The 22,417-nt window shown below is 41.3% G+C and overlaps 3 protein-coding genes across 3 annotated transcripts; 1 reads left to right on the forward strand and 2 right to left on the reverse strand.

Moving 5' to 3' along the window:
• Positions 1–2,489: 2,489 nt before the first annotated feature.
• LOC116388140 (eukaryotic translation initiation factor 4E type 3-like) lies at positions 2,490–8,015 on the reverse strand. Its single transcript, XM_031855782.1, has 7 exons — positions 7,713–8,015; positions 6,634–6,706; positions 5,940–6,034; positions 5,370–5,430; positions 5,210–5,276; positions 4,942–5,097; positions 2,490–3,782 (listed from the first exon to the last, which is right to left on the reverse strand). The coding sequence occupies exons 1-7, from the start codon at positions 7,871–7,873 to the stop codon at positions 3,736–3,738; spliced, it is 660 nt and encodes a 219-aa protein (XP_031711642.1). The 5' UTR covers positions 7,874–8,015; the 3' UTR covers positions 2,490–3,735.
• A 2,901-nt stretch (positions 8,016–10,916) lies between these two features.
• gpr27 (G protein-coupled receptor 27) lies at positions 10,917–12,714 on the forward strand. The gene has a single exon (XM_031849851.1). It carries the CDS (start codon positions 11,574–11,576, stop codon positions 12,693–12,695), a length of 1,122 nt encoding a protein of 373 aa, XP_031705711.1. The 5' UTR covers positions 10,917–11,573; the 3' UTR covers positions 12,696–12,714.
• Positions 12,715–16,757: 4,043 nt separating this feature from the next.
• On the reverse strand, positions 16,758–19,686 carry prok2 (prokineticin 2). Its single transcript, XM_031859196.1, has 4 exons — positions 19,605–19,686; positions 18,718–18,795; positions 17,138–17,263; positions 16,758–16,883 (listed from the first exon to the last, which is right to left on the reverse strand). The coding sequence occupies exons 1-4, from the start codon at positions 19,674–19,676 to the stop codon at positions 16,758–16,760; spliced, it is 402 nt and encodes a 133-aa protein (XP_031715056.1). The 5' UTR covers positions 19,677–19,686.
• Between the last annotated feature and the right edge of the window lie 2,731 nt (positions 19,687–22,417).

Consider the following 22,417-nt stretch of genomic DNA (forward strand, 5'->3'; position numbering starts at 1 on the left):
GGGGGGGGGGGGGGGGGGGGGGGGCTGTACAGATAATGATCAGTAAATGACTAGCAAGTGACTGAAGGAAGGAGATGATACCTTGTTGTGCTCCATTCTGCAATTGTGGGGTTGATGTGGCATTTTTTAAAATTTACAGTCATCAAACAAGAATAGATAACAAAAAAAATAGTTTTTATTTATGATAATAATGTATTTAATTTGTGGTACTGTAAACACATTTTTTCTTTCTTCACTTGAACCCTTTTAAGGCACATATCATTAAATCACAAATACATTGTATTGTATATGTAAGTGTATTACTTCACAACAGATCATCCCTAAATGTTTTTTTTCACAGACTTACACATCTGTCCGTAGAGGTGGACAACGTGGACATTTTTAAAAATAGCTCAGTAAGTGTAAAGCCATTAATATATTCTGGTAATAACGCAAAATGCAAATGTTCATCAGTACGTAGGGGTGAGTTACAAAACAGGCTCAGTTGCTTTAATGCAGCCATTAGAAATAAAAATCATGATTTATTCTTATTTCATTTAAAAATACATTCAATCAATTTGCTTTTCCTGATGCATTGGGTTTGTCTCATGGGAACAAATATCAAAATATCAAATAATGCATAGATTTCTGTTTCTATACATTCAGGTTGTACTTTATTAATCCATTATCTCAGCACACAATGAGACAATAAACAAAAAAAGAGCAATGTAATAGAATAGACTAGAAGACAAAATAAATGAAAGTTCATCCCGTGTTAGTGTTCACTCCATGGCTCCTGCCTTGTGTGACACAACTACACATCGCAGTGCGACTGCATGTAAATACATCATAGTATATGAGCAGTCTTACATAGTCATAGTTCATGGTATTAATACATTGATATTGTGCATAATAATGTGTTTTTAATTTGCACAACTACGTGCTTTATCATTATTATACATGAGGTTCATTTTACTGCAGTTTAAAGGGCGAGAAAGTAGATTAAGAAGAAGAAAGGAGGTAAGTGTCACTGAAATGAAGTGCTGAAGTATGTTTATAGTAACTTGAAGTATATCATTTTACGCAGTGATGTGATGTGTCACAGTTACCACAATAAGAGCTGAACATCAAGCTTCAGCTCGCTCGTTTTAAGTATCTGAGGTGTGTAGTTTAAAACCACAACACATACCTGATTTTATAACAATGTAGGTAACAAACCTCTCTTTGGGCGTTTTTAGAACATTCTTCAAGTTTTCACGCGAGCATAAATCAAACCGAGGAGCTGCTTTTTGAAATGCAACAATGTGTGTGAATTACAGAAGAACAGGAGCGGTTTGCCCCAAAGACCAAAGAGGCTTTTCTTTGCAGCTGCATGCTGGCCGGGTCAGCTGTGCTCGTTTGTGAACCACACAAACCACCGGCCTGTGAAGCCTCGCCATGTTTGGAGTGTGGACACAGTCCCGTTTGTGGGGCGGTAAGTGTGCTGGTCCCGTTTCAATTGGCTGTGAAAGTGCAGCTCAGCGTGGGCATGGTCAGCACAGAGTGGAGGTAGATGCACTCTGCGCTGCTTTTTCTAAATTACTGACCAGCCTCCTGAATGCATTTCATAACCACAGGGGACACACACGCACTCTAAAGCTTGAGCAGGCTGTCCGTGTAATGGACTCCATGAAGAGGAGACGTTCACATCAAATCTTGTGTATTTCTGACATGTTGAGAGATCAAAAGAACTAATTCTCTGTGCTTTGGCTCCGGCTTACAGAGTTCACGGTGCACAATAACAGAACGGTTTAAATTTAAGAAAGCTGCACACTTTTTGAAATCAAATTGAATCCTTTCTAAGAGCTCCACAAAGAAAATGTATCCTATCCACAGAAGAAGGAAAGTTCATCATTAATTAATCATGATTATATATTCTATTATTACATACATGGGATATTATTAAATATTCTGTAGTTGATTGTGATCACTTACAACTATTCACTGGTTTGTTGTTGATGCTATTAGTACTTTTCCTACTATGAAGAGTCAAAACATCTGCGGCAGCAAAAGAGGCTTATTGACAAAGTGGGGCAAATTAATAATCTAGTGTAAAAAGGTCCAATAGATGTGTAAGATCTGGTGGCGTCTAGTGGTGAATTTGCAAATTACAACTGACAGAAACTTCTCCCGAGTGCCAAAACACGACCGGCCCGACGTAAAGCCGGTGTTTGGTTTGTCCCTTCTGGGCTACTGTAGAAACAGAAGCTCCGTGAAGATGTCCTGCTCTGTATGGAGGTATAAATGACTCATTCTAAAAGGTAACAAAAACACAACCACTCATATTCTCAGGTGATTATAAACTAAAGACAACACACTGTTCCTTTAACGGTAAAATTCTAAAACACGCCCAAAAAATGCTCACTCACTGCTTCTCCTGACCTTTACATTACTTTAAAAAAATATTTACCAGAGACATACCAGTAGTGGGTATTGTACTGTGAAAAACAAACAAACACGCATGACAATAATTTTATTTTAATTTCCATTTTATTCACTTTGTCTGTGTCACTGCAAAAATCATGTTTACAATGGAAATATCGTCTCTTATCACGAATCAACCAGTTCAAAGTTGAACAATTAAAGTGGTGTGACATGATAATACCTGGAGCCTACACTACAATAGTATGACTGTTAGTGAAGGAAACCTGGTCGGGGTGATTTGCTGTCATAAAGCGAGCTGATAGAAAAATATTCTCTATTAATAATGATGCTATTTATCATTATGGACATTCTCAAATAGGTGAAGTCAGTGTAACTTCTGGTTTAAAGTGTCTTGTTGTCCTTGAAGCAGCAGATGAAATCGACTCAATGACTACTAGAACTTTTTCTTAACAATAAAATTCAACATATTCTATCCACACATCATGCTGGTGATGAGGCCTCACGCAGCTTCCTTTAAAGGAAACAACGCTGCCTTCTTTTTCTCTGTGTGTTATAAGAAAGAAACAGTCCAGTTATATATCGGTAGGGTGAAACATGTACGGACAAGTACTGCAGAGCTCAAAAAATGTGCAGTATCTCTTCAGAGTAATACACTAAACAATCCGTGACCCCCGCTCAGGGGAGCAGAGGGTCTACTTTTCAACACGAAAGGAAACGTCAAATGCGGCGCGGCAGAGAACATTCAAAGAGGCACCTTTCAGGACGGCTCTTCCTCTCTTACTGCAGCTGAGGGCCACGTCTGCGCTGGCGTATGTCCTGATGCCCTACGACGGCTTTACAACGCAGGGACACTGTGATTGGAATCGGTAGTCGTGTGCAATAGTTCCAAGTGTTACCCCTGATACCAATTTGATGGTACGGCTGATGTAAGTCTCAAGAAACGGGACATTCGCGCCGTCCTCAGAAGAGGACAAACTCCAGCTGAGTTAAAAACCCCGTCAGGATACAAACTTCCTTAAACGGCAGAAAATTAAAACCCGATATGAGTCGAGATATCTTACAAACAGTTAAAACACACTAATTTACCTCCATACCAGCAATAAAGTGTGGACGGTGCAGTTCGGATGGGATTTGTTTTTGCTGGATACATATACGCTCTCTGTAGTTCGGAGCTTAAGGAGCCGCGTCAAAATGAAACAAGGCATCGGTCATTAAAAGTTATAAATGCAAAAACCATATCCATGATTAGGTTGTGGACAGCGCCTTCACGTCAAGGCGGGTACAGAGTTCAGGTTAAAATAATAAAAGAAATTAAAAGTGCTTTACGGTGATTTAATGTCTTGAGCGTCCTCCTTCAAAGGCATGATGGTCCATGTGAGCTGAAAACAGCAAAGTGATTCATGGTGAGTACAAACCCTTATGTTAGGCAAACAAATGGTTATTTTATATAAATTTAAAAAGCGTATAAACCCATTCCCGAGATAGTTTAAAAACTCTCTGGTTGGAACTACGTCGTTGAAATGTGTACAGTTCAATCGGCAGAAGAAATGTATACTTTCTTGTTCCACAGGCTGACTTGACTTGTGATAGTTTCTGACACATGGTATCTGTAAAGATTAAGCTTCACAGTGATGTTGACATGTAGCGAGTCCCCCGGACCCACAGGTGATCGTTTGAGTTGAATTAAATGTAATAATTTGAGTTGAATTAAATGTAAACATTTGAGTTGAAATAAATGTGATAATTTGAGTTGAATTAAATGTCATAATTTGAGTTGAATTAAATATAATTATTTGAGTTGAATTAAATGTAATCATTAAATATAATTATTTGAGTTGAATTAAATGTAATCATTAAATATAATTATTTGAGTTGAATTAAATGTAATCATTAAATGTAATCATTTGAGTTGAATTAAATGTGACCATTTGAGTTGGATTAAATGTGTCTATTGACAATTTGTAAAGTTAAACTCGTGTTCAATGTTATATGGTCATAATTATTATGGTATAAAATATACGATATAGTGTATCAAAAGTGTATTAATATGATAGTTAAAGATTTTGAGAAATATACTTATGCTTATTACGTTATTCTTTCAGTCATGTGAGAGATCTAGGCGCAGACGGTATGAAAAAAGCGACTGCGGGTAAAAATATTTTATACCGAATACCAAGATTGTAGCTTTGACTGTTGAAATTAAATCTGTGCATTTGGGGAGACGTTTTGTTGCAGCAAGAGCACAGAGTCTCTCCAGTCAGGATTTAGACAAAGAACCAGGATCGTGTCTGCACATTACAGATGCTCGGACGGTAAGATAATGGTGACTGGTCTGTGTATTGTTTTGACCGCGAGGTTTCTTTGTTTGTTACAATGTGTTGTTTGTAATGTAGCGTTATCTAACATGGAGCAGATAGTGAGTTTACAGCATCCTGTTTAGATTTTAATGCCGGACGCCTACCTACCAACATCACTGATTTCCATTTATAAACCCAAAACGTACAACACAATGTAAGTGGATAGAAAGGGAATACTTACACTTATAAAAAACAGCTTTAAAAGTTATGTGCGGGAGGAGCTCGTAGACTTTGCCCAAGATACTTGCTTCGCCGGCAAGCGATGCGTTGTTGTTCCAGACTTGTATGACATCTTCTCGATCCCGAACGCTAACACTGACACCAACGACCTCGTCGTCTGGGAAATAAAAAGAATAAACAGCGAATAAATACTCAAATGCAAAAGCATATTTCTTCTCATTCTGAAAACAAAGCCATAAAGTATCAAGAATGGACTTATAGTCGCTCACCTGAGGCACAGTAATCTGCAAACTGCTCCCCAATAGTAGCAAGTAACAACTCTTTCCAAACTGCAGACTGAAGCAAGAAGAAGACAGAGGAGCTAATTAATAATTTACACAATTCATCTATTATTATGTGAAAAGCAGCTAAACGGCGCACAACACCTACAGTGCTTTCTTTTGGTATTTTCATCTTCCATACTCCTCCTTTTGCGTTGCTTTCTTCTTCCCTGTTGGCAGAAAATACATGTCTTTTTAATTGATATCTACTATTCTGTTACAAGCAAGTCACAAGTTTTCCATTAAATACATATGTGACTTTAAATTAGTTGGAGAGATGTAGAGATAAATGTTGGATAATGTAAAAAGTTATCAGAATGCAAAATTGTCAAATCAGAACCTGTTAATGTGACAAAAAGGGAACATTTTAACATAATATATCCTACCAATTATCATGTAACCTGTCCAACTGATGGCCTCATAATAATAATAATAATAATGACATAACGATTCCAAAATAGAACAGTGTAATAATTCAAGCTTTTATGGCACACTTAAATATATTTTACATTAAAGTGTAATGCTTGTTCTGTTATAATCATTACATTATGCCCTGTGTTCATGCTGGTGTAAAGGAACATAATCATGATATGAACTATAATAATAACAATAATAATAATAATAATAATAATAATAATAATAATAATAATAATAATAATAATAATAATGGTAGACTCACCACAGTGGCCTCCGTTCTCCACGCATTAAGTGATAGCTACATCTCAGAGGCAGGGCTGTGGCTGGAGGGATGTTGTTGTAAACACTCCAGAACATCTGGAAACAGAAAAACAAAAACATGTTGACGAGAGTTTCTTTCCTTTCGTAACGCTCCCGAGTCAAAAGTTGCTGTTCTGTGACACGACGGATCAGATTGCAGAGAAGAAATCGATTCCAGTTGTTGAATAAAATGCAGCGCTTTACCTCCTATAAGCCAGACATTGAAGCACCTCAGGAGCAAGTTAAATTATTATTATATACTTCATATAAAACGCTGCTTCAGATGCTTTTCCACCCATTTGGAGTTGCTGTTATTTACAGGTTATTATGCATTGATTATTGTTGTCCAGCTAAATGAGTTTGACACCCCGATAACAGATGAATACTATAAGACTGAAAAAACGAATGAAGTCCAAAAAGAGCCACCTCGATGAGTGAAGCTGATGTAACATGGTGTCAATAAACCCTGCACTACCTGTTCATGTTTCAGGATATTATGGTTTCATAACACCACCACCACTTGTGCCTACTGGAGCTTTAAGTGCACGTCAACAGCTCATTCCTTTTGAATCAAGGAAGCCCACTTGACTCCTAGCCAAGTCGTGCACTTGATCTCTTTTCCTCTCAAGATGACGAAGCTCTTCTTCGAGTCTCACCTGAACACTTTGCACGGTGTAGATCTTCTTCAGACTGGATTCACATTCTGCAGCGGTCGTGCCTGGTAACGACCTGGAAGAACAAGAGGGGACCGTTTCAGCCCACAGTAACGAGGCAGCGATGGAATAAAGGGAAAGAAACAAGCCGACAGGGCTGCTCTCAGCGGTTATTAAACCAGCGACAACATTTACAGAGTCTTAACTCCTATTCCAATATAGTTTTGGGTTTAATAGCCACAACAGCAGCGCCAAATGCACCTAAACTCTACAGACACCAGGCTGTCTTAATAAGGGCTGCAACTGACATATCAGTTACTTTATTGATTATAATGTGTCGACATTTTGGTCCCTTTTTACGGTTTAATTGCTAAAATGGGGAAGAGCCCATTGTGACATGTTCAAATGACATCTTTTTGTCAGACCGACATCCCAAAAATCATATTAAAAAAACACAGAATAGCAACAAGTTGTCTCACTTGAGAAGCTGGGAACAGACAATACTTCATATACTTTATAAAACAACTAATAGTTTTCAATAATGTCAAAATTGTTGAGGATTAACTGCTAAAAGTGCTTTGACTGGAATGGTTTCCAGTCTCAATGAGGTCTGGAACCTTTGAAAGGAGTTTATTCATTAATATTTCCTCCTTTCACGTCAATACGCTGAGTCAACAAAAGAGGAGAAAACGAGACCTTGTGACCTCATAAAACAGAAGGTAACAGGAGACAAGTGAGTTATAGAGACACTCTGCACCAAGGACTCTTATTTTGGTAGGACACGTCCGTAGCAAGGATACAACAGTTGGTCCAAACTGGCCTAATTTATTTGGCTTATTAAAAAAGATGAAGCCTGTATTCTTTTCCCTAATGGGAAACAAAGCTAAAGTAACTTGAATACCAAATAAATAACACGGTGAACGTGTCCACCGTGCTACATTTGCTCCTGGAGGCCTAAGGAAAGCTGTGTGGCCTCGACTTCTATTTTCTTTTCCTCCATCATTCCTGCTCGTCCCAAGGTGGGGGCGGGGCTACAAACTAACGGACAACGCGCGAGACCAGAAAAAAGATAGTATTAATACCTGTCCAGCCAAAATGTCCAAGGTGAATGCAGAGGCAGCGTCGTCGCCTCGTCTTCTCGGTCCTTCTTTGTGATGTTTTCCAACTCTTTTTCGTCGATGTCAATGTCGTCAGCAACCGTCTGTCCGCTCAGGAGATCCGTGTGACCCGCGGGAACCGCCATTACAGGCAGACAGAAAGCTAACCTGCTGTATGAATCTACTAAATAAAAAAAATAAAGGCACCCGGTCTGGCTGTTTTTTTCCCCCTCCAAATACCGAGACACACATAAACTGCCGCTTTTCCGCCTACCGACTGGTGACGTCTCTGCGTCACTGGGCAGAAACGTCGCAGTTGGTCCAACCCAGAGAGCAGGAGAAAAGAAAAGAGTGAGATCTCACTCGGTCTGGTTTTTCGGGTATCTGACCTGAATCACAAATGTCCCCACTATATCTCTCCGTCATGAAACTAAACAGGGATAAGAGGTCCTACACAAATCTGGCTAAATATTGTTAAACTGAGAGCAGCATAAAGGGGCTAACATATTTTAAAATGTATATATACTTGTACTTTGCAACTGTAATGGCTTTAAAATGAAGGTTACTTTACGCATGTATGTCACCACTGGTTCTTTGCACTGTCATGCACCTGGCTAGCAAAAATACCAACCACACTTTAACTCTGTACAGGGAGATTGAATTTGGAGATAAAGTCAATACTGAAGATGTCATCCGAGCTGCTAGAAGTGTATAGAACTTCTGCCTTTAGAGAGGAAATAATGTTTTTTATTATATGAAGGATAAAAAATATAATATCAGTAAAACACAGAACGTTTAGAACCATAAAAATGACATCCAGCTGTACGAATGATCACATAAATGTTTGACGTTTGCTTGAAATGTGAGAAAATAATCTTTGAAGTGTACATTAGCTGTTGTCTTAAAAATATAGCTTGGCAATGGCATGATATGAACAACATTCGGCATAAGTTGGTTGATGTATAAGTAATAAGAAAAGCACGTCACTCAGAGAGCACGGGCGAATTCATGTTTCACCTGTAAAGTGTCATCATATAATATGAATACTGGCGTTGGCTTCAAAAATCCACGATCAGTCGGGTTACACTTTGTTACTGTTATACTTGTCGTTCTACTCGTGATTGTGAGTTAAAGCATCATTGTTTTCACCATTTTTCCTGATGTTATTTCAAGATTGAACTGCAACCACAACGTCTCTTTCTGCTCCTGAAAGAATGAAGAGAGAGAGGACCAGAACGTAGATATAGTCTGAGGACTAAGAAAGCTTCTTTTGTCTGAAAAACAGGAAAGAGTGATCCCCTCTTGTGCAGACGAGGAAGAGTGCATGTTTTTTGTCTTTATTTATTTACTGAGTGAGGCCTCGTCCTATTACACTATCTTCGGTCTCCAGCCCCTTGTTGCCTCTTTCAGGGGCACTTTGGTGGAAGTAGGCTGCTTTGCAAGCTCCAACAAGACTTTGGTTCTTTGGGCATTTTAGCACTCGAACAAGTGAAATGTGAGGTTTCAAAGCTCCAGCGATCTAAATTAAACATCTGGCTAGATCCACACTGTGAACGTACCTGCCCCAAACCCACTATAAGACTTTAGACCACCTCTAATCTAATACCCCAAACAAAACCATTTCTTACAAAGTAGAACAATTCACTTATCATTGCCACTTTTAACCATCAACACTGCAACACCATAAGACCCTCATGAAGTCACTCTCTCGCCTCCAACTAGTTCAGAACACAGCAGCTCGGCCTCTCACTGGTTTTAACAAACAACATCACCCCAGTCCTGGCTTCTCCTCATTGGCTCCCTGTTTTGTTTTAGAATTGATTTACATAAGAGGAAAAGTTGACCCCTTATGACCCATGCTCGCAGCCTTGGATCCTCATGTTGGGCCCTTCTGGCTGTTCCAAAGTCGAGGCTGAAAACTAAAGGTTACCGTGCTTTTGCCATCAGGGCCCCTCGGCTTTGGAACGACCTGCCTGAGAAGATAAGACTCTCAGAATCAATTTTTACAGACTGGCTTTTATGTGATGTCGTCGCTTTATTTTTATTTTTTTATTGCATTGATTGTTTTGTTTTTTCCGTGTCATCTATTGTACTGTTTTTTCTTCACTGTTGAGCTTTCCGTTGTTGTTGTTAGTATTGCCTTGCTTTTGCTGCTTTGTCTGTCACAGCACTTTGTAAACTCTCTTTTTAAAAGGTGCTATATAAATAAAGTTATTATTATTATAACATATGTGTCTGACCTTGATGCTCCACCTAACCAGCCTGAACCGTGAGCTGTGGTGTTACTGGGATTCTTTTATTATTCCTCTGATCACAGGGTCCTTATATGAAAACCAGGCCATGGTTGGAATATAAAGTGTTACAAAACATCAGACTGTGGGCTGAGCGTGGCGTGACCAGTGTGGGCTCTGGGTCAGTCGTGAACAAGGCCGACGACAGCGTTGAGGTGCCAACATGACTGATTCCTCACGTGCTCGTGATGCTCCTCGGAGCCGGCAGCAGGGGGCGCTGGTAAACCACCGGCAGCAGCAGGTGAAGCCTCATCACATGAGCTGTGGTTCAAAGTACACACGTTCTGCTGAGAGACAGATTCTATATTGTTGACACATCAACATATTCTAGATTATCTAAACACTCCGTTTTAACCTTATACATGAACCCACACTGTAAGCACTATAAACCTCTTTACCTTTTAGAAATGGGTGATTCACCTTTTAATTATTGATTGTCAAACGTTCGGTGTATCTTATACATTCCAAACAACAAGGAGAGAGAGAGAGTAGTTAGCTCTGAATAGTATTGGCTATATGAATTGATGAATATTGTTTTGGTTGGTTAATTTCAGAGTGCAATCTTATTCTTCTATGTCCTCATAAAAAAAAAGCCAGAAGACAATGACATGGGTTAGTTACAGTATGACCTATGACCCATGTCTTTAAATAAAGTAAAATAAAATAATGTAAAATAAATACTAAATAAATAAAATAAAATACATTAAAGAAAAGTAAAATAAAGTGAAATCAAATAAAATATATGATCAGTTATTTGCCCATCAAGCATTGTGCAATGTCGGTCTGTGAACATCTGTATCTGTGCACCGTGTAGATTGTAATAGACACGCACCGTCAGATAAGACTGACTGACTGATCCCAGGCCTGCTCACTCACACTACACGCAAGCGGACGTGCGTCGCATAGAGGATAGACGCTGCTGCGTGAGATCCACCGATGGACCCACACCGGCGCTCCCTCCTCCACGGGTCTCCGACCTCCGCTCGGCTTTTTCCAACATGTTCGCCTTCTTTAAGGCTCTGTATTGACATTTAGCGGCCGCTGGTGAGGCGGTGGCTGCGTAATTGCGCCATGCTCGCGCACACAGCACTGTCTGCTTCCTTTTCTTTTTTTTTTTGATTCCTAAAGACGAACGGGAGACCTCCGCCATCGGTTGATAATTGAGATGTGTTTTGTGAGCCGCTTGTCTGTCGAACGGCTGCCTAACGAGATGGTGTACAAAGCTCAACCAGACCGCGTCTATTCAGCAGGAGCTGGAATAACAGACAGGGACGCGTTTTGTGCCGGACACTTGTGAGATGAAGGACAAGAAGAGAAAAAAAGAAACAGATGCTTTTATTTTGTTTGTTGTCGGCGGGGATCGCAGCGCACACCGGGATGGATGTGATCCGATGTTGAACGGATGCTTCTGAGTGGAATTTATTCCTGAGGGTGGTGGTTTTGTTTTGTTTTCTGTTAAAGAGGGTTTTGCGGATCGTGTTGATTTAGTTTTTTTTGGCTTTGTACCGCTCGTCGATGAATTGATGTGGGGATACGCGCCGCCTCGGCTGCACAGATGGCAAACACAAGCGCGTTCGGGGAGAGCAGCCCGTCCGCGCACAACTACGCGTCCGCGGCCTCTGCGGTCAAGCTCGCCTCCCTGGGTCTGATCACGGGCGTCAGCCTGCTGGGCAACGCGTCGCTGTCGCTGCTGCTGCTGAAGGACAGCTCGCTGCGCAAGGCTCCCTACTACTTCCTCTTGGACCTGTGCCTGGCGGACGTGGTGCGCTCCGCGGTCTGCTTCCCCTTCGTGATGGCGGCGATCGGCGGCGGCGGCGGCTCCGCCTGGCCGTACAGCGCGCTCTGCTGCAAGATCGTCGCCTTCCTGTCGGTGCTCTTCTGCTTCCACGTCGCCTTCCTGCTCTTCTGCGTCAGCGTCACCCGGTACATGGCGATTGCCCACCACCGGTTTTACTACAAGCGGATGAACCTGTGCACGTGCGCGGCGGTGATCTGCATGGTGTGGACCCTCTCCGTGGCCATGGCTTTCCCGCCGGTGTTCGACGTGGGCACCTACAAGTTCATCCGCGAGGAGGAGCAGTGCACCTTCGAGCACCGCTACGTGAAGGCGAACGACACGCTGGGCTTCATGCTGATGCTGGCGGTGATCGTGGGGACGACCCACGTGGTGTACGTCAAGATGCTGTGCTTCGTCTACGACCACCGCAAGATGAAGCCGACTCAGCTGGTCCCGGCCATCAGCCAGAACTGGACCTTCCACGGGCCCGGAGCCACCGGGCAGGCCGCCGCCAACTGGATCGCCGGCTTCGGCCGCGGGCCCACCCCGCCCACGCTGGTGGGCATCAGGCAGGCGTCGCACCTCGGCAACAGGAGGCTGCTGGTGCTGGACGAGTTCAAGATGGAGAAGCGCATCGGGAAGATGTACTACATGATCACGCTGACATTCCTCGTCCTGTGGGCTCCGTACATAAGCGCCTGCTACCTGAGAATATTTGTGCGGGGAGCTCCGTTGCCGCAGCTCTACCTGAGCGCTGCGGTCTGGATGAGCTTCGCCCAGGCGGGGGCGAACCCCATCATCAGCTTCCTGTTCAACAAGGAGCTCCGGATGCGCCTCAGAGCCTGTTTCCCCAGCTGCCTGGGGACACAGACTCCCATGGAGCCATACTGTGTTATCTGACCCCCCCCCCCCCCCCCCAAAAACAACAACAACAACAACATACTGCCAAAGACACATTACATCTTGTTTCAGAATGCACAGACTGGTCCCCAAAATGTGTTTGCACACGTACACGGGGATGTTGTGGAGGGTGAACCCACTTCAGTTTAATTTATCCACTTTTTTTTTGTGGCTAAGATTTTACCCGCTATTTTGTGCTGACATAAACTTGAATATTATGTAAATGAATGCTTTATTTCATCATCCTAATCAGAACAACTAAAGCTATTTTAGAAAACAATCCCCTTTGCCACCTTTTAATTTACGCTTCTGTACTGTATTAATTCAAATAATAGCTTATAGCCCGTATGCTAAGATATTTCTACATCTTATCACCTTTTTATTGTTGGCTACAATATTGTACATGAATGTCACTTTGGCTATCTGTTTGTATATTTTAAAATTCTATCCCAGCGCACCCATTGGAGGTTGTATGACTGAACCATTGAAACTATTTTATCAGCTGATCAGAGTCAGTTTCTCAACCGCTGTCTGTGACGCCTCGAGTCGTTTGGATACCACAAATGAGACGCAGATCTCAGTATATTTTTAATGAGGATAGCGTGACATTTGTAAATACTGTAAAGCCTCTCTCCTTCCTCTTTTTTCATTTTTTTAACCAGATATGTTGTATATTTCATAATCCAGCGGGAGTCTTTGTGTTGAAAAGGTGTCGAAACTCACTTCAAAAGGTGTTTTGCAAATTCGTAATCTTCTTCATGGGTCAGTTGCGTTGAGGAACGGGTTATTTTTGTTCTTTTTCTACAGATGTGGACATGATAATGTTTAACAATTTGGTGCTTTAGAAAGCATTGTTTGTATTTCTTAGCAAATAAATGAGAAATGGATGATAAGTTGTTTGGGTTCTATAATCTGTTTTTAACAAGATGTCTGTACCTGATCTGGTTCTGGCCCTGATAGCGTGCTCACCATGCAGCACTCATCCTGCCTTATGTTTCCTGTTTCCTGGCAGCCCCCCGTGTTAGCTTGTTGCATTGGTTTGTAAATGGAGAGAGGGTGATAGACATGTTTAAAGATTTTTCAGTTGAGAAAAGGAGAGAGTTGCACCCTGTACTTGAAAAAAAAAATCAATACAGACCTTGGTATTTTAGTGTTTCTATTGTGGATTTTCTCATGTCTTTGGTATTTACTCTTGGACTGGGTTTTTTTTAAAGGGCGCTCCAGCAATTTAAAGTTGCACTTCCATAAAGTTTGTGGACTCACAAGAGACAGATTAAAAGAAGAATGATCAGAATTGAAGCAGCGGAAGCAGAATTATCTTGATTTTTATTCTTAAGAATGGGTCAAGCTCCAAATCCTACATTTCCCACAAAGCAACTGGACAGCGTCCAAATGCCCACGTCTTTCAAATCCCCAACTTCCAGTTGGTAATTCTCACTTGTAGACTTTTTAAGCCTTGGGGGTTTATCATTAGACATTAATCATCTGTTTTCAAAGACTGACCTACTTGTGAAAAGTAAACTCAACTTCACGTGTAAAATGTAGACGGCCTCTTTAAAAACCAGCATGGCGTTAGATTCAACGATTAAAAATGTGCTTGTGGTTGGTATATTTTAGGCTAATTCCAGTATTTTTAGACTCAATATATTTAAATTCTTGGCAGTGTGGAGAAGGCTTTCAGCATTTAGTCCATCATGTTGGGAAATAAAATATAAACGAACAGTTAACTGTATATCAAATATGAATACCTGACATTAGTATAGCTGGTCTTTGATGTGTGGCTACCAAACAGTCTGTGAAAAGAAATACAATACAAACTGCGTGTATGGCTTAGTTAAAAGGTTAGAGGTTGGATTTTTCCATGTCATTACAGCACTTATTAAACGGTTCATTAGATTTGTTTCAATAGGCCTTTTGCATGGCACCTGCTTTTTAATCAAACTTCCCTCAAACCCCCCAATCCCCTCCTCCCTCCTTAAGCCAGCAGCCGGCAATTGATTCAGCTAATTGCTGTTGCAGTCATCAACGCCGGCCTCGATTACACCGAACCACGGCTTTTAAAGGCTGAGCAGTTCTCTGGGTACACACCCTAATCACTGTGATTTAGCAAGGTGTTCCCGAGCGCTCCGATCTTCCGTCCGATGCCGAAGCTCCTCAACACGCCGCCTGCCCTCAGTGCATCCATAACCATTAGCATCACAACACGCCCGCTTGTTCCTGACAGATGGCTGTGCTCTGCTACCGGCGTGCTGAGGTCTCGTGGTGTAATTGCTGTGGCTCCTCAGCTGCAGGAAGCTCCTCACCTGCACGTGCTCTCGTGCAATGCAAATGCAGATCGGGTATTTTTGGCACATGGTGTCGCCCTCGGGGCACGCGTGCTCCGCTGTGATGCATGGGGAAATGTGACTGTTCGCTGGGCTTTTACTGCTGGCTCTTTTAGTGACCTTTTCAGTTGTTCTAAACACCGAGCAACTACGCTGACCTCGGTACTCCTCACTGGGTTGTCCTTACATACAATTTGGACAGTTGGAAATGGAGCTTTTTAAAAGCAGCTTGTTGTTAAAAGTTGGCGCCTACATTAACCACAGTGCAACTCTAACTGCCAACAATGCAGTTGAAGATTTGTTTGTGTTATGCTAGTAGCAGCTAATGTAGCCTCGAGTCCAACCCCTTCTCCCTAAAAATTACGTCCCCATGCAAACTAACTAAACTGCATCCTCAATTACGGTTTAATAAAATGCATCTTCTCCCGAATTAGGGTCGCAGTTCTTAAACCGTAGTCAACGTTGTGAATTGAAGCAAAACAAAACAGAATCAGGGTCTAACTTAGAATAAGTATGTTTGTTACGTATTTAAGTTAAATATATCTAATTTAAAATAAGTCATCGATGACACAAACAGAGGTGTCCTGGATGAAAGTCTCATGTTTGTTTGACCCACACAAGCACGCAGACTTTTGATTAGAAACGTATTTGCACAAAACATATGTAATCCGGAAGGGAAATACGTTTCCCGCCAAACATAATTGACGATGCAGTCTGGTTGTACGGGAAGGAAACTGTTTCGACCCAAAACTCGTTCGAAGTTTATGCGAAAAAAACGACGTTATCGATTATCAAAACAGCCGAATCATTATCTATCAGTTAGATGATTGATTAATTGATTCATTGTTTCAGTTCTTTATGGGTGAAATTATCATGAAATCATAAACGTTTTCTAGGTTGAAGACAGTTGATGGTTCATTTCAACAGTCATTTGACGTTACCAGCATTCCTTTATGTGCCACAGAAGACCAACATCCACTTCATAAGGAACAAGATTGATGTGAGTCACTGCGTTACACATTGGACAAATCTAATTATAGCTTTGAGCTTTGAACAAATGCTCCGAATCACATCCCGACAGTGATTCATTTCATAGCTGTCCTACCGTTTCCTGCCGTTATGAAGACCTGCTGCCAAGGTGAACGGGATAAAAGACTCTCGTCTCCCCTCGTCTTTTGACCAAAAGTTTTCCCTTATCTACTTTGTTGTGAGTGAAAGCATGAAAAAGTACTGCGGAAAGTGTGTTTCGGTTATGAGTGGATAATGAAACTGTAACTTGCCCATCACTCAGCATGTCACGTTGTAACCATTGAAGTTAAGTGTGTTTGTCTTCATGTTTCCCTAGAGGGCAGCTGCTGCAGAGTCCTGTGAGACAGCATGCGTCATTTAGTCTTCTTACCAAATACAAATGAAGAAGACGGCTTGTTTCCATGTGTATTTTGAGTGCAAAAATTTAATAACTTATATATTATAATATATTGAATACAATCTAATCAATAAGTTATATATTATTCGTGCTCTTTGGATTTTCAGTCACTCTGTGTGTAACTGAAATAACTGAAAAAGGAGACTTATACACAGGGAGAAGTCATCATTCCCCAACAGTTTAATTTAACCTGCCACCAAAAATGACTATGCATTAGTAAATTTATATATATATATATATATATATATATATATCTAAATATATACAAACAAACAAACAGGCTTCTAAAGGCAGATAGGTAAGTGTTGGTCCTCAGAGGTAGTAGTTTGGATACTTGTATGGTGAGAGACATTTGGACCTTCCCTCCTCGATGGTGATACACGACAGGTTGGGCAGGCAGGGGCAAGTATGGTGGAGTCTTTTCCCACTGAAAGGAATCTGGAAGCAGAAAAGGAGACACCTTTGGTATGAGATTCATTTCATCTTCATCAGGCGTAATGAACGCAGTGGAAGGTGCAGACATGTCAGAGACTTGAAATAATTCTCATTAACTGCTTCTAAGACATGTTTCTTTTCTTGACTCTTGATGAGAGTTGGTGAGGTGCTTTGAAAGCATCACTGCCATGACACCACTGTATGGGGATAAACCATTGGTGTCACTTCACTGCACATCTGTCAGACGATGATCTCACCTTGTGGCTCATACGGTGACAGTCGTCTCCTTCCTGTCCCGCGGGTGTGCAAATACGCAGGCTGCGGATCCACAAACTCACCGCACAACACATCTTTCCTCCACACTGGGAGTCCTTCTCACAGGCCTACACACAGACACAGACAGACAGTTTAGATGCTGTCATTCAACGAAGCATATTAATGACTTATGCAGATCAAAAAAACTGATTGGTTTAATGGACATAAAGTTACTTGCCATCATCATTTAAAAGAACATTGTGTAGCATTTAGGGCGATGTATTGAATATTAATAAGTATGTTTTATTTAGTGAATAATCACTGCTATATGTCGGCAAATCTTACACACTGCACATTTAAATCTGTAATAACAATGTCCTGCTATTAATTAATGCTGGACACTAGATAATAGCAAATGCCTTATTAAGGTGCCTTATTAAGGGGTGAGCCGAGGTACCCCTCGGCTCACCCCTCCCTTCTCAAGGGTGTTGGAGAACCTGTGCAGGTGATGTAAAAGCACGAAAGGCCCATAGACTGTACATAAGAAGTGGACGTAGGTTTGTGGACCGCCGTTTGAAAGCCTCGAGTTCAGCATTTTGAATGTCGGCCATCTTGGTTTTTGGCCGTTGCCGTCTTGGCTTTTTGCAACCAGAAGAGACAATGAGACTGAAAACCGAACACTGAAAAATACATTTTGAAGTTGCAAAAAGGTTGCAATGAACTTCCATTAACTGAAAACACACTGTAAAAGTGTTAAAGTTATAAGATGAAAACACGGACAACTCCCCGATCGGACAACGCCGTGGTAGCACCTGTCAGTCACAAGGTAGCCACGCCCTAAAGCATGCCCTGCCTATTGTCTATGTTGCTCTAAATTGGACCACAATTGACTAAATGAACATCATGCTGTATTGAAGAAGACTTGAAACTAGCGAGTGAGACCATAAACCCATAACAATATTTACTGAGGTAATAAATCAAGTGAGAAGTAGAGTCATTCTCTCATAACTTCTATACAATCTGACTTCTTTTTGCAACCAGAGGAGTCGGCCCCTGATGGCTTTTGAAAAAAATGCAAGTTTACGCGCTTCCATATTGGGCCTTCTCTAGAGCCAGTGTTTGGTTTGTCCGTTCTGGGCTACTGTAGAAACTTGACGGTGCAACATGGCAACTCTGTGAAGGTAACAAAAACACTTCTTCGTTCTTAGTTTCAGGTGATACGCCAATGAAAACCAAGTTATGAATATTATATTCTATTTCGGCCAATATGTTCCCTTAAATCCTACACATTGGTCCTTTAAATTCAATGAATTGGTTTAAATGTTGCTAATCGCAGGATAAATGTAATTGGTGATTATGTATGTAATGATATAATGCATACATGTAGTGTATGTAATGTTATATAATTAAACACAATAACATGCTAATTATTACACTAACAGGAAAAAGCCAGTAGTGTGGTTAGGAGCTTTTAGATGGGTGAGAACTGCAGAAGAGCAACACACACAATGCAAACTGGTGTTACCCAAACAGAATATTATGCTAATGGTGTGGAGTTATAACACCATTAGTCATATCATACCTCAACAAAACACCTCAGGATCGGTGGTGGTTTATTGTCTTGAGTGTCTGGATGAGATGCTGAATGACAGTTCTCGCTCTGGATGAGATGAAGGGAACACAATGAAGAGGAACAGAAGTGATTTCATGTGACAAACGTGGATGAAAATCACTTTCTGTTTTATGGCTGCATGTTCCTCTCTCAGCGCGCATCAGCGACCAGAGGGATGTTGTGACAGGATGGGCTGTTTAACGAGCAAGTCATGGCCACGAGTTATGCTCATAGGAATATATAAATAGATTTTGGAAAAAGGAAATCTTTCAAATAACTGGGTAAATTCATATATGTATTTTTATTTTTTGGGGGTAGGGGTGGGGGGATAAACTGATAGATAGACTGCACTTATTTACATAGTAGCCCTTCATGCTTTTAGAAAACCAAAAATGCAAAGATGTGGGGTATTTCTGAAATTCATTTAATTTGACTTTTTTTTTAAATTATTTTTTGCCTTTTCCAAAATAAATATATTTCTATATTATATTGTATGATTCATTTTCAATACAATATATTTTCAATTTTGTCCTAAGCTAAACCTTAAAAGCACAGTAGAATTAAAATACTTAAATCAATATTTCAAAGAAGGATTTGCCAATATTTTCATCAGAGGATGGATGTTACAATGGAGGCTTTGGTCTAAGCATAAATAAGACAGTGGGACTGAATATACTTATTTGTTCTGTTTCTTTTGTGTTAAGATGTGTGAAGTGTCAAAAAATGACTGCAATTTAGATGGTAAGAATTAATGCCATTCACACCAAAAGACGATATTGAGCAGTGTCCATCAGGCAAGCACTTCCATATTCCCATCAAACCGATGCCCCCCCCCCGGGCACCTACCTCCCACTTACCCCTGTGATGACTGCTGAAGATCCGTGGGACACCAGCAGCAGGGTGAAGAACAGTAGGACGAAGGACCTCATGATGAAGAGCTGTCTCTGCGCTCCGGTGCCCTCTAGGGTGGAAAGTGAGGATGCTGAGGCTGTCGGAGTTTGCTGCATGTGCATACGTGACAGACCGCGGAGACAAGTGGCCTTCAAACTCCTGCGTTGAGGGCTGGCGGAGGTTTATAAACCCAGCCCGCCATTCAGAAACTCTGTGACTCACTCACGCCAGCAGCACCTCATAAGTGGGAACAAAAAAAAAACACCAGAACAAAGACCGAGGTGAACGTTAACGCGACGATGAATGCCTTTCCTTTTTTTCCAAAAATGCCCTTTTACTTTACGGTGAATTGTTTCCGTACCAGAAACAAAAGCGATAATTTACGCTCACACATTCTAAAGGTGGTCAAGATTAGTGCAGACATATTCAGTGTGACATCCTATTATATTCCCAGCATCTTTATTCCCCCCCCCCACACACACACACACCTTTTTAGATTCAAGGCTACAGTTTTGAATGCATCCTTTCAAGCCCACAGTGTTCTCAACAAGGAAAGCATTTGTGAGTCCACTGCACTCCTGAGAACAAATATACTTCAGTGGTGCAGGCCACTTTTCATCTCACGCTGGGATCTCAGTTTGTTCCGAGTTACAACAATGGTCATTTACTTTATAAACTATATCCAATACTATGCATGAAGAAGACCTATCAGAGTCTCAATGTCATTATACAAGAACTACATCCACCCAATATGCTTAGACGTTAACCTAAAAATTGACAGAAGATTCTACGTCAACAAATTTGATAATCAATTACTCAGAGGGGAAGTTCAAACTTCACGGATGTCATTTGCTAATGTTATCCGTTTTATATCATTGTGATTCTAAATCTTTGCAGATTACAGTGTCTGCTTTTTAATCGCTGTTTTATAGTCGTCACTCTTTGGAACACAGAGATCCACTGTATCATTTTTCAAACAACCACATTTGTATGTTTTTCTTACAAATCAGATTTAAAGACTTACTTTGGTATTTTTCAATCTGGACCCTATTTTCCCATTTCTTTGAGTCTAAGTGACTAATGGAGACAACAGTTTTTTAAATTGGTCCAGTATCGAGGGAGAAGGCTGCAGCAAGCAGCCGCTAAACGGGCTGCAATGTAATCATTGTGGCAAGTCCTCACCGTCAAACTACGGCCACTAAAAGTACTTGTGTTTGCCATCTCCCCCTACCTAAACCTGAACCAACCCTTCCACTGCTGGACAGAGTTTGTTGTGTTGGACCACAGAAAGCATAACTTTAGTGTTATATAAAAGATTGCCAATGTCATGGCTGAATATTTGGATGATCGTTACATTGACGCTGCACAACATTGAAACAATACGTAGATGATGATGACGACGGCGTGCGAAGACCTCAGATAACTGTCATGAAGTGACGAAGTAGTGCTGTCGCCTCAGTCAAAGTCACTGTGTTTCAGAGCAGTGGCACCTCTTAAGACTGACACGGCCAATCAACACTTCTGAGCTAAATCTGTCTTCATCACAGCTCGGCAGAGTGACGCTGACGACTTAGTCACACAGGACGACAACAACAAAGTATCCAACGGTGACCCTCAAGTGCTCTATTTCATCTCAACTATTGTATCCAGCAATGGAAACCATGCCAGGCAGTTCATTTGTAGAGCACTGTTCGAACACAGTCAATTCCGAGGGGGAAACAAGTTATAATAGAATAAAATGAGGAGAATAAAATATAACAAATAAATATTAAACCAGTGTACAGTTTTTTTTCTAGTAACAGTTTAGTAATATGCTGGTCCTAATTCAACATGAGGAATAAAAGTGAAGTATTCAATCCATCAAAGGAACAAGAGAGCAGTTTTCTTCATTTAGAGTGGTGCATTTAAGATCATCAGAAAATTGCTTTCACCCGTGTGTAGCATTAGCTTATAGCAGCTCCACATTGTTCACTTTAGACTCGACGAGCAAGATGTAAAGGACCTACAGGAAGTAGGTGTACTTGTTCATGTTCTCTGGCAGCAGTGAAAACCTCTGACGGTCTACTCAAGGAGACCAGAAAAGAGACTGTTGCAATATACCACTTTTCCAAATATGGTCACTTCTGTTCACTGGTTGCAAAAAGTCAAGATGGCGACGGTCAAAACACCTAACTCAAGGCTTCAAAACAGCAGTCTACCACCACATGTTGGATTACACAGACTGCAGTACAGCCGGAGCTCATCCTCTGATTCTCTCGTTCCTCTTCAATCTCATTTGCTCCCCGTCCATAAACATGCGAGTGTAACACATGCCGCTAGATTACAGGGTCGTGGCAAACATGGCGCTCTTTCTGCCAGAGCAGGTCATCAGAGGATCAGCCCCCCTCGGATGACATAATGTTGCTGCTGTCGCCGCATCACGCTCCCAGCGGACCTCCTCCCTTATTTTGTGCCGCATAAACATGCCAGCATCCCTCGCACATAATCTGCTGTTTTTTCCCCTCTTTATTACATGACCCTCTTGTACAAGGTTTCATGTCGGCTGACTCTAGGTAAAGCCGGGGCCCCAGCTGCTGGAACAATCCCAGAGAAGAGATTAGGGAGGAGTATGGGTAAGCATGTTGTCCGTGCTCATTTTTAGTATATAAACTCTTACTGTAGGGTAAAATACATAAAGGAAAATGAAAAAAGGAAAGAAAAACTCGGCCTCAAGGACTTATGAGGAATCCACAGTGCGGAATTCTGAATTATAGATTAATTCTCTTTCAGAAGAAGCATC

The sequence above is a fragment of the Anarrhichthys ocellatus genome, unplaced genomic scaffold, assembly GCF_004355925.1.
Source record: "Anarrhichthys ocellatus isolate YVR2014 unplaced genomic scaffold, GSC_Weel_1.0 scaffold1, whole genome shotgun sequence".
Lineage (NCBI taxonomy): Eukaryota > Metazoa > Chordata > Actinopteri > Perciformes > Anarhichadidae > Anarrhichthys > Anarrhichthys ocellatus.

Coding starts and splice junctions, on each gene's coding strand:
- gpr27 (XM_031849851.1), top strand. CDS start 11,574: ATGGCAAACACAAGCGCGTTCGGGGAGAGCAGCCCGTCCGCGCACAAC.
- prok2 (XM_031859196.1), bottom strand. CDS start 19,676: ATGAGGTCCTTCGTCCTACTGTTCTTCACCCTGCTGCTGGTGTCCCAC. Junction 18,796..19,604: donor CTTCAGCAGTCATCACAGGG/GTAAGTGGGAGG, acceptor CATCTCATCCAG/AGCGAGAACTGTCATTCAGC. Junction 16,884..17,137: donor GTCACCGTATGAGCCACAAG/GTGAGATCATCG, acceptor TTCTGCTTCCAG/ATTCCTTTCAGTGGGAAAAG.
- LOC116388140 (XM_031855782.1), bottom strand. CDS start 7,873: ATGGCGGTTCCCGCGGGTCACACGGATCTCCTGAGCGGACAGACGGTT. Junction 6,035..6,633: donor ACACCGTGCAAAGTGTTCAG/GTGAGACTCGAA, acceptor TTCTGTTTCCAG/ATGTTCTGGAGTGTTTACAA. Junction 3,783..4,941: donor TAAAGCTGTTTTTTATAAGT/GTAAGTATTCCC, acceptor TGCTGTTTTCAG/CTCACATGGACCATCATGCC.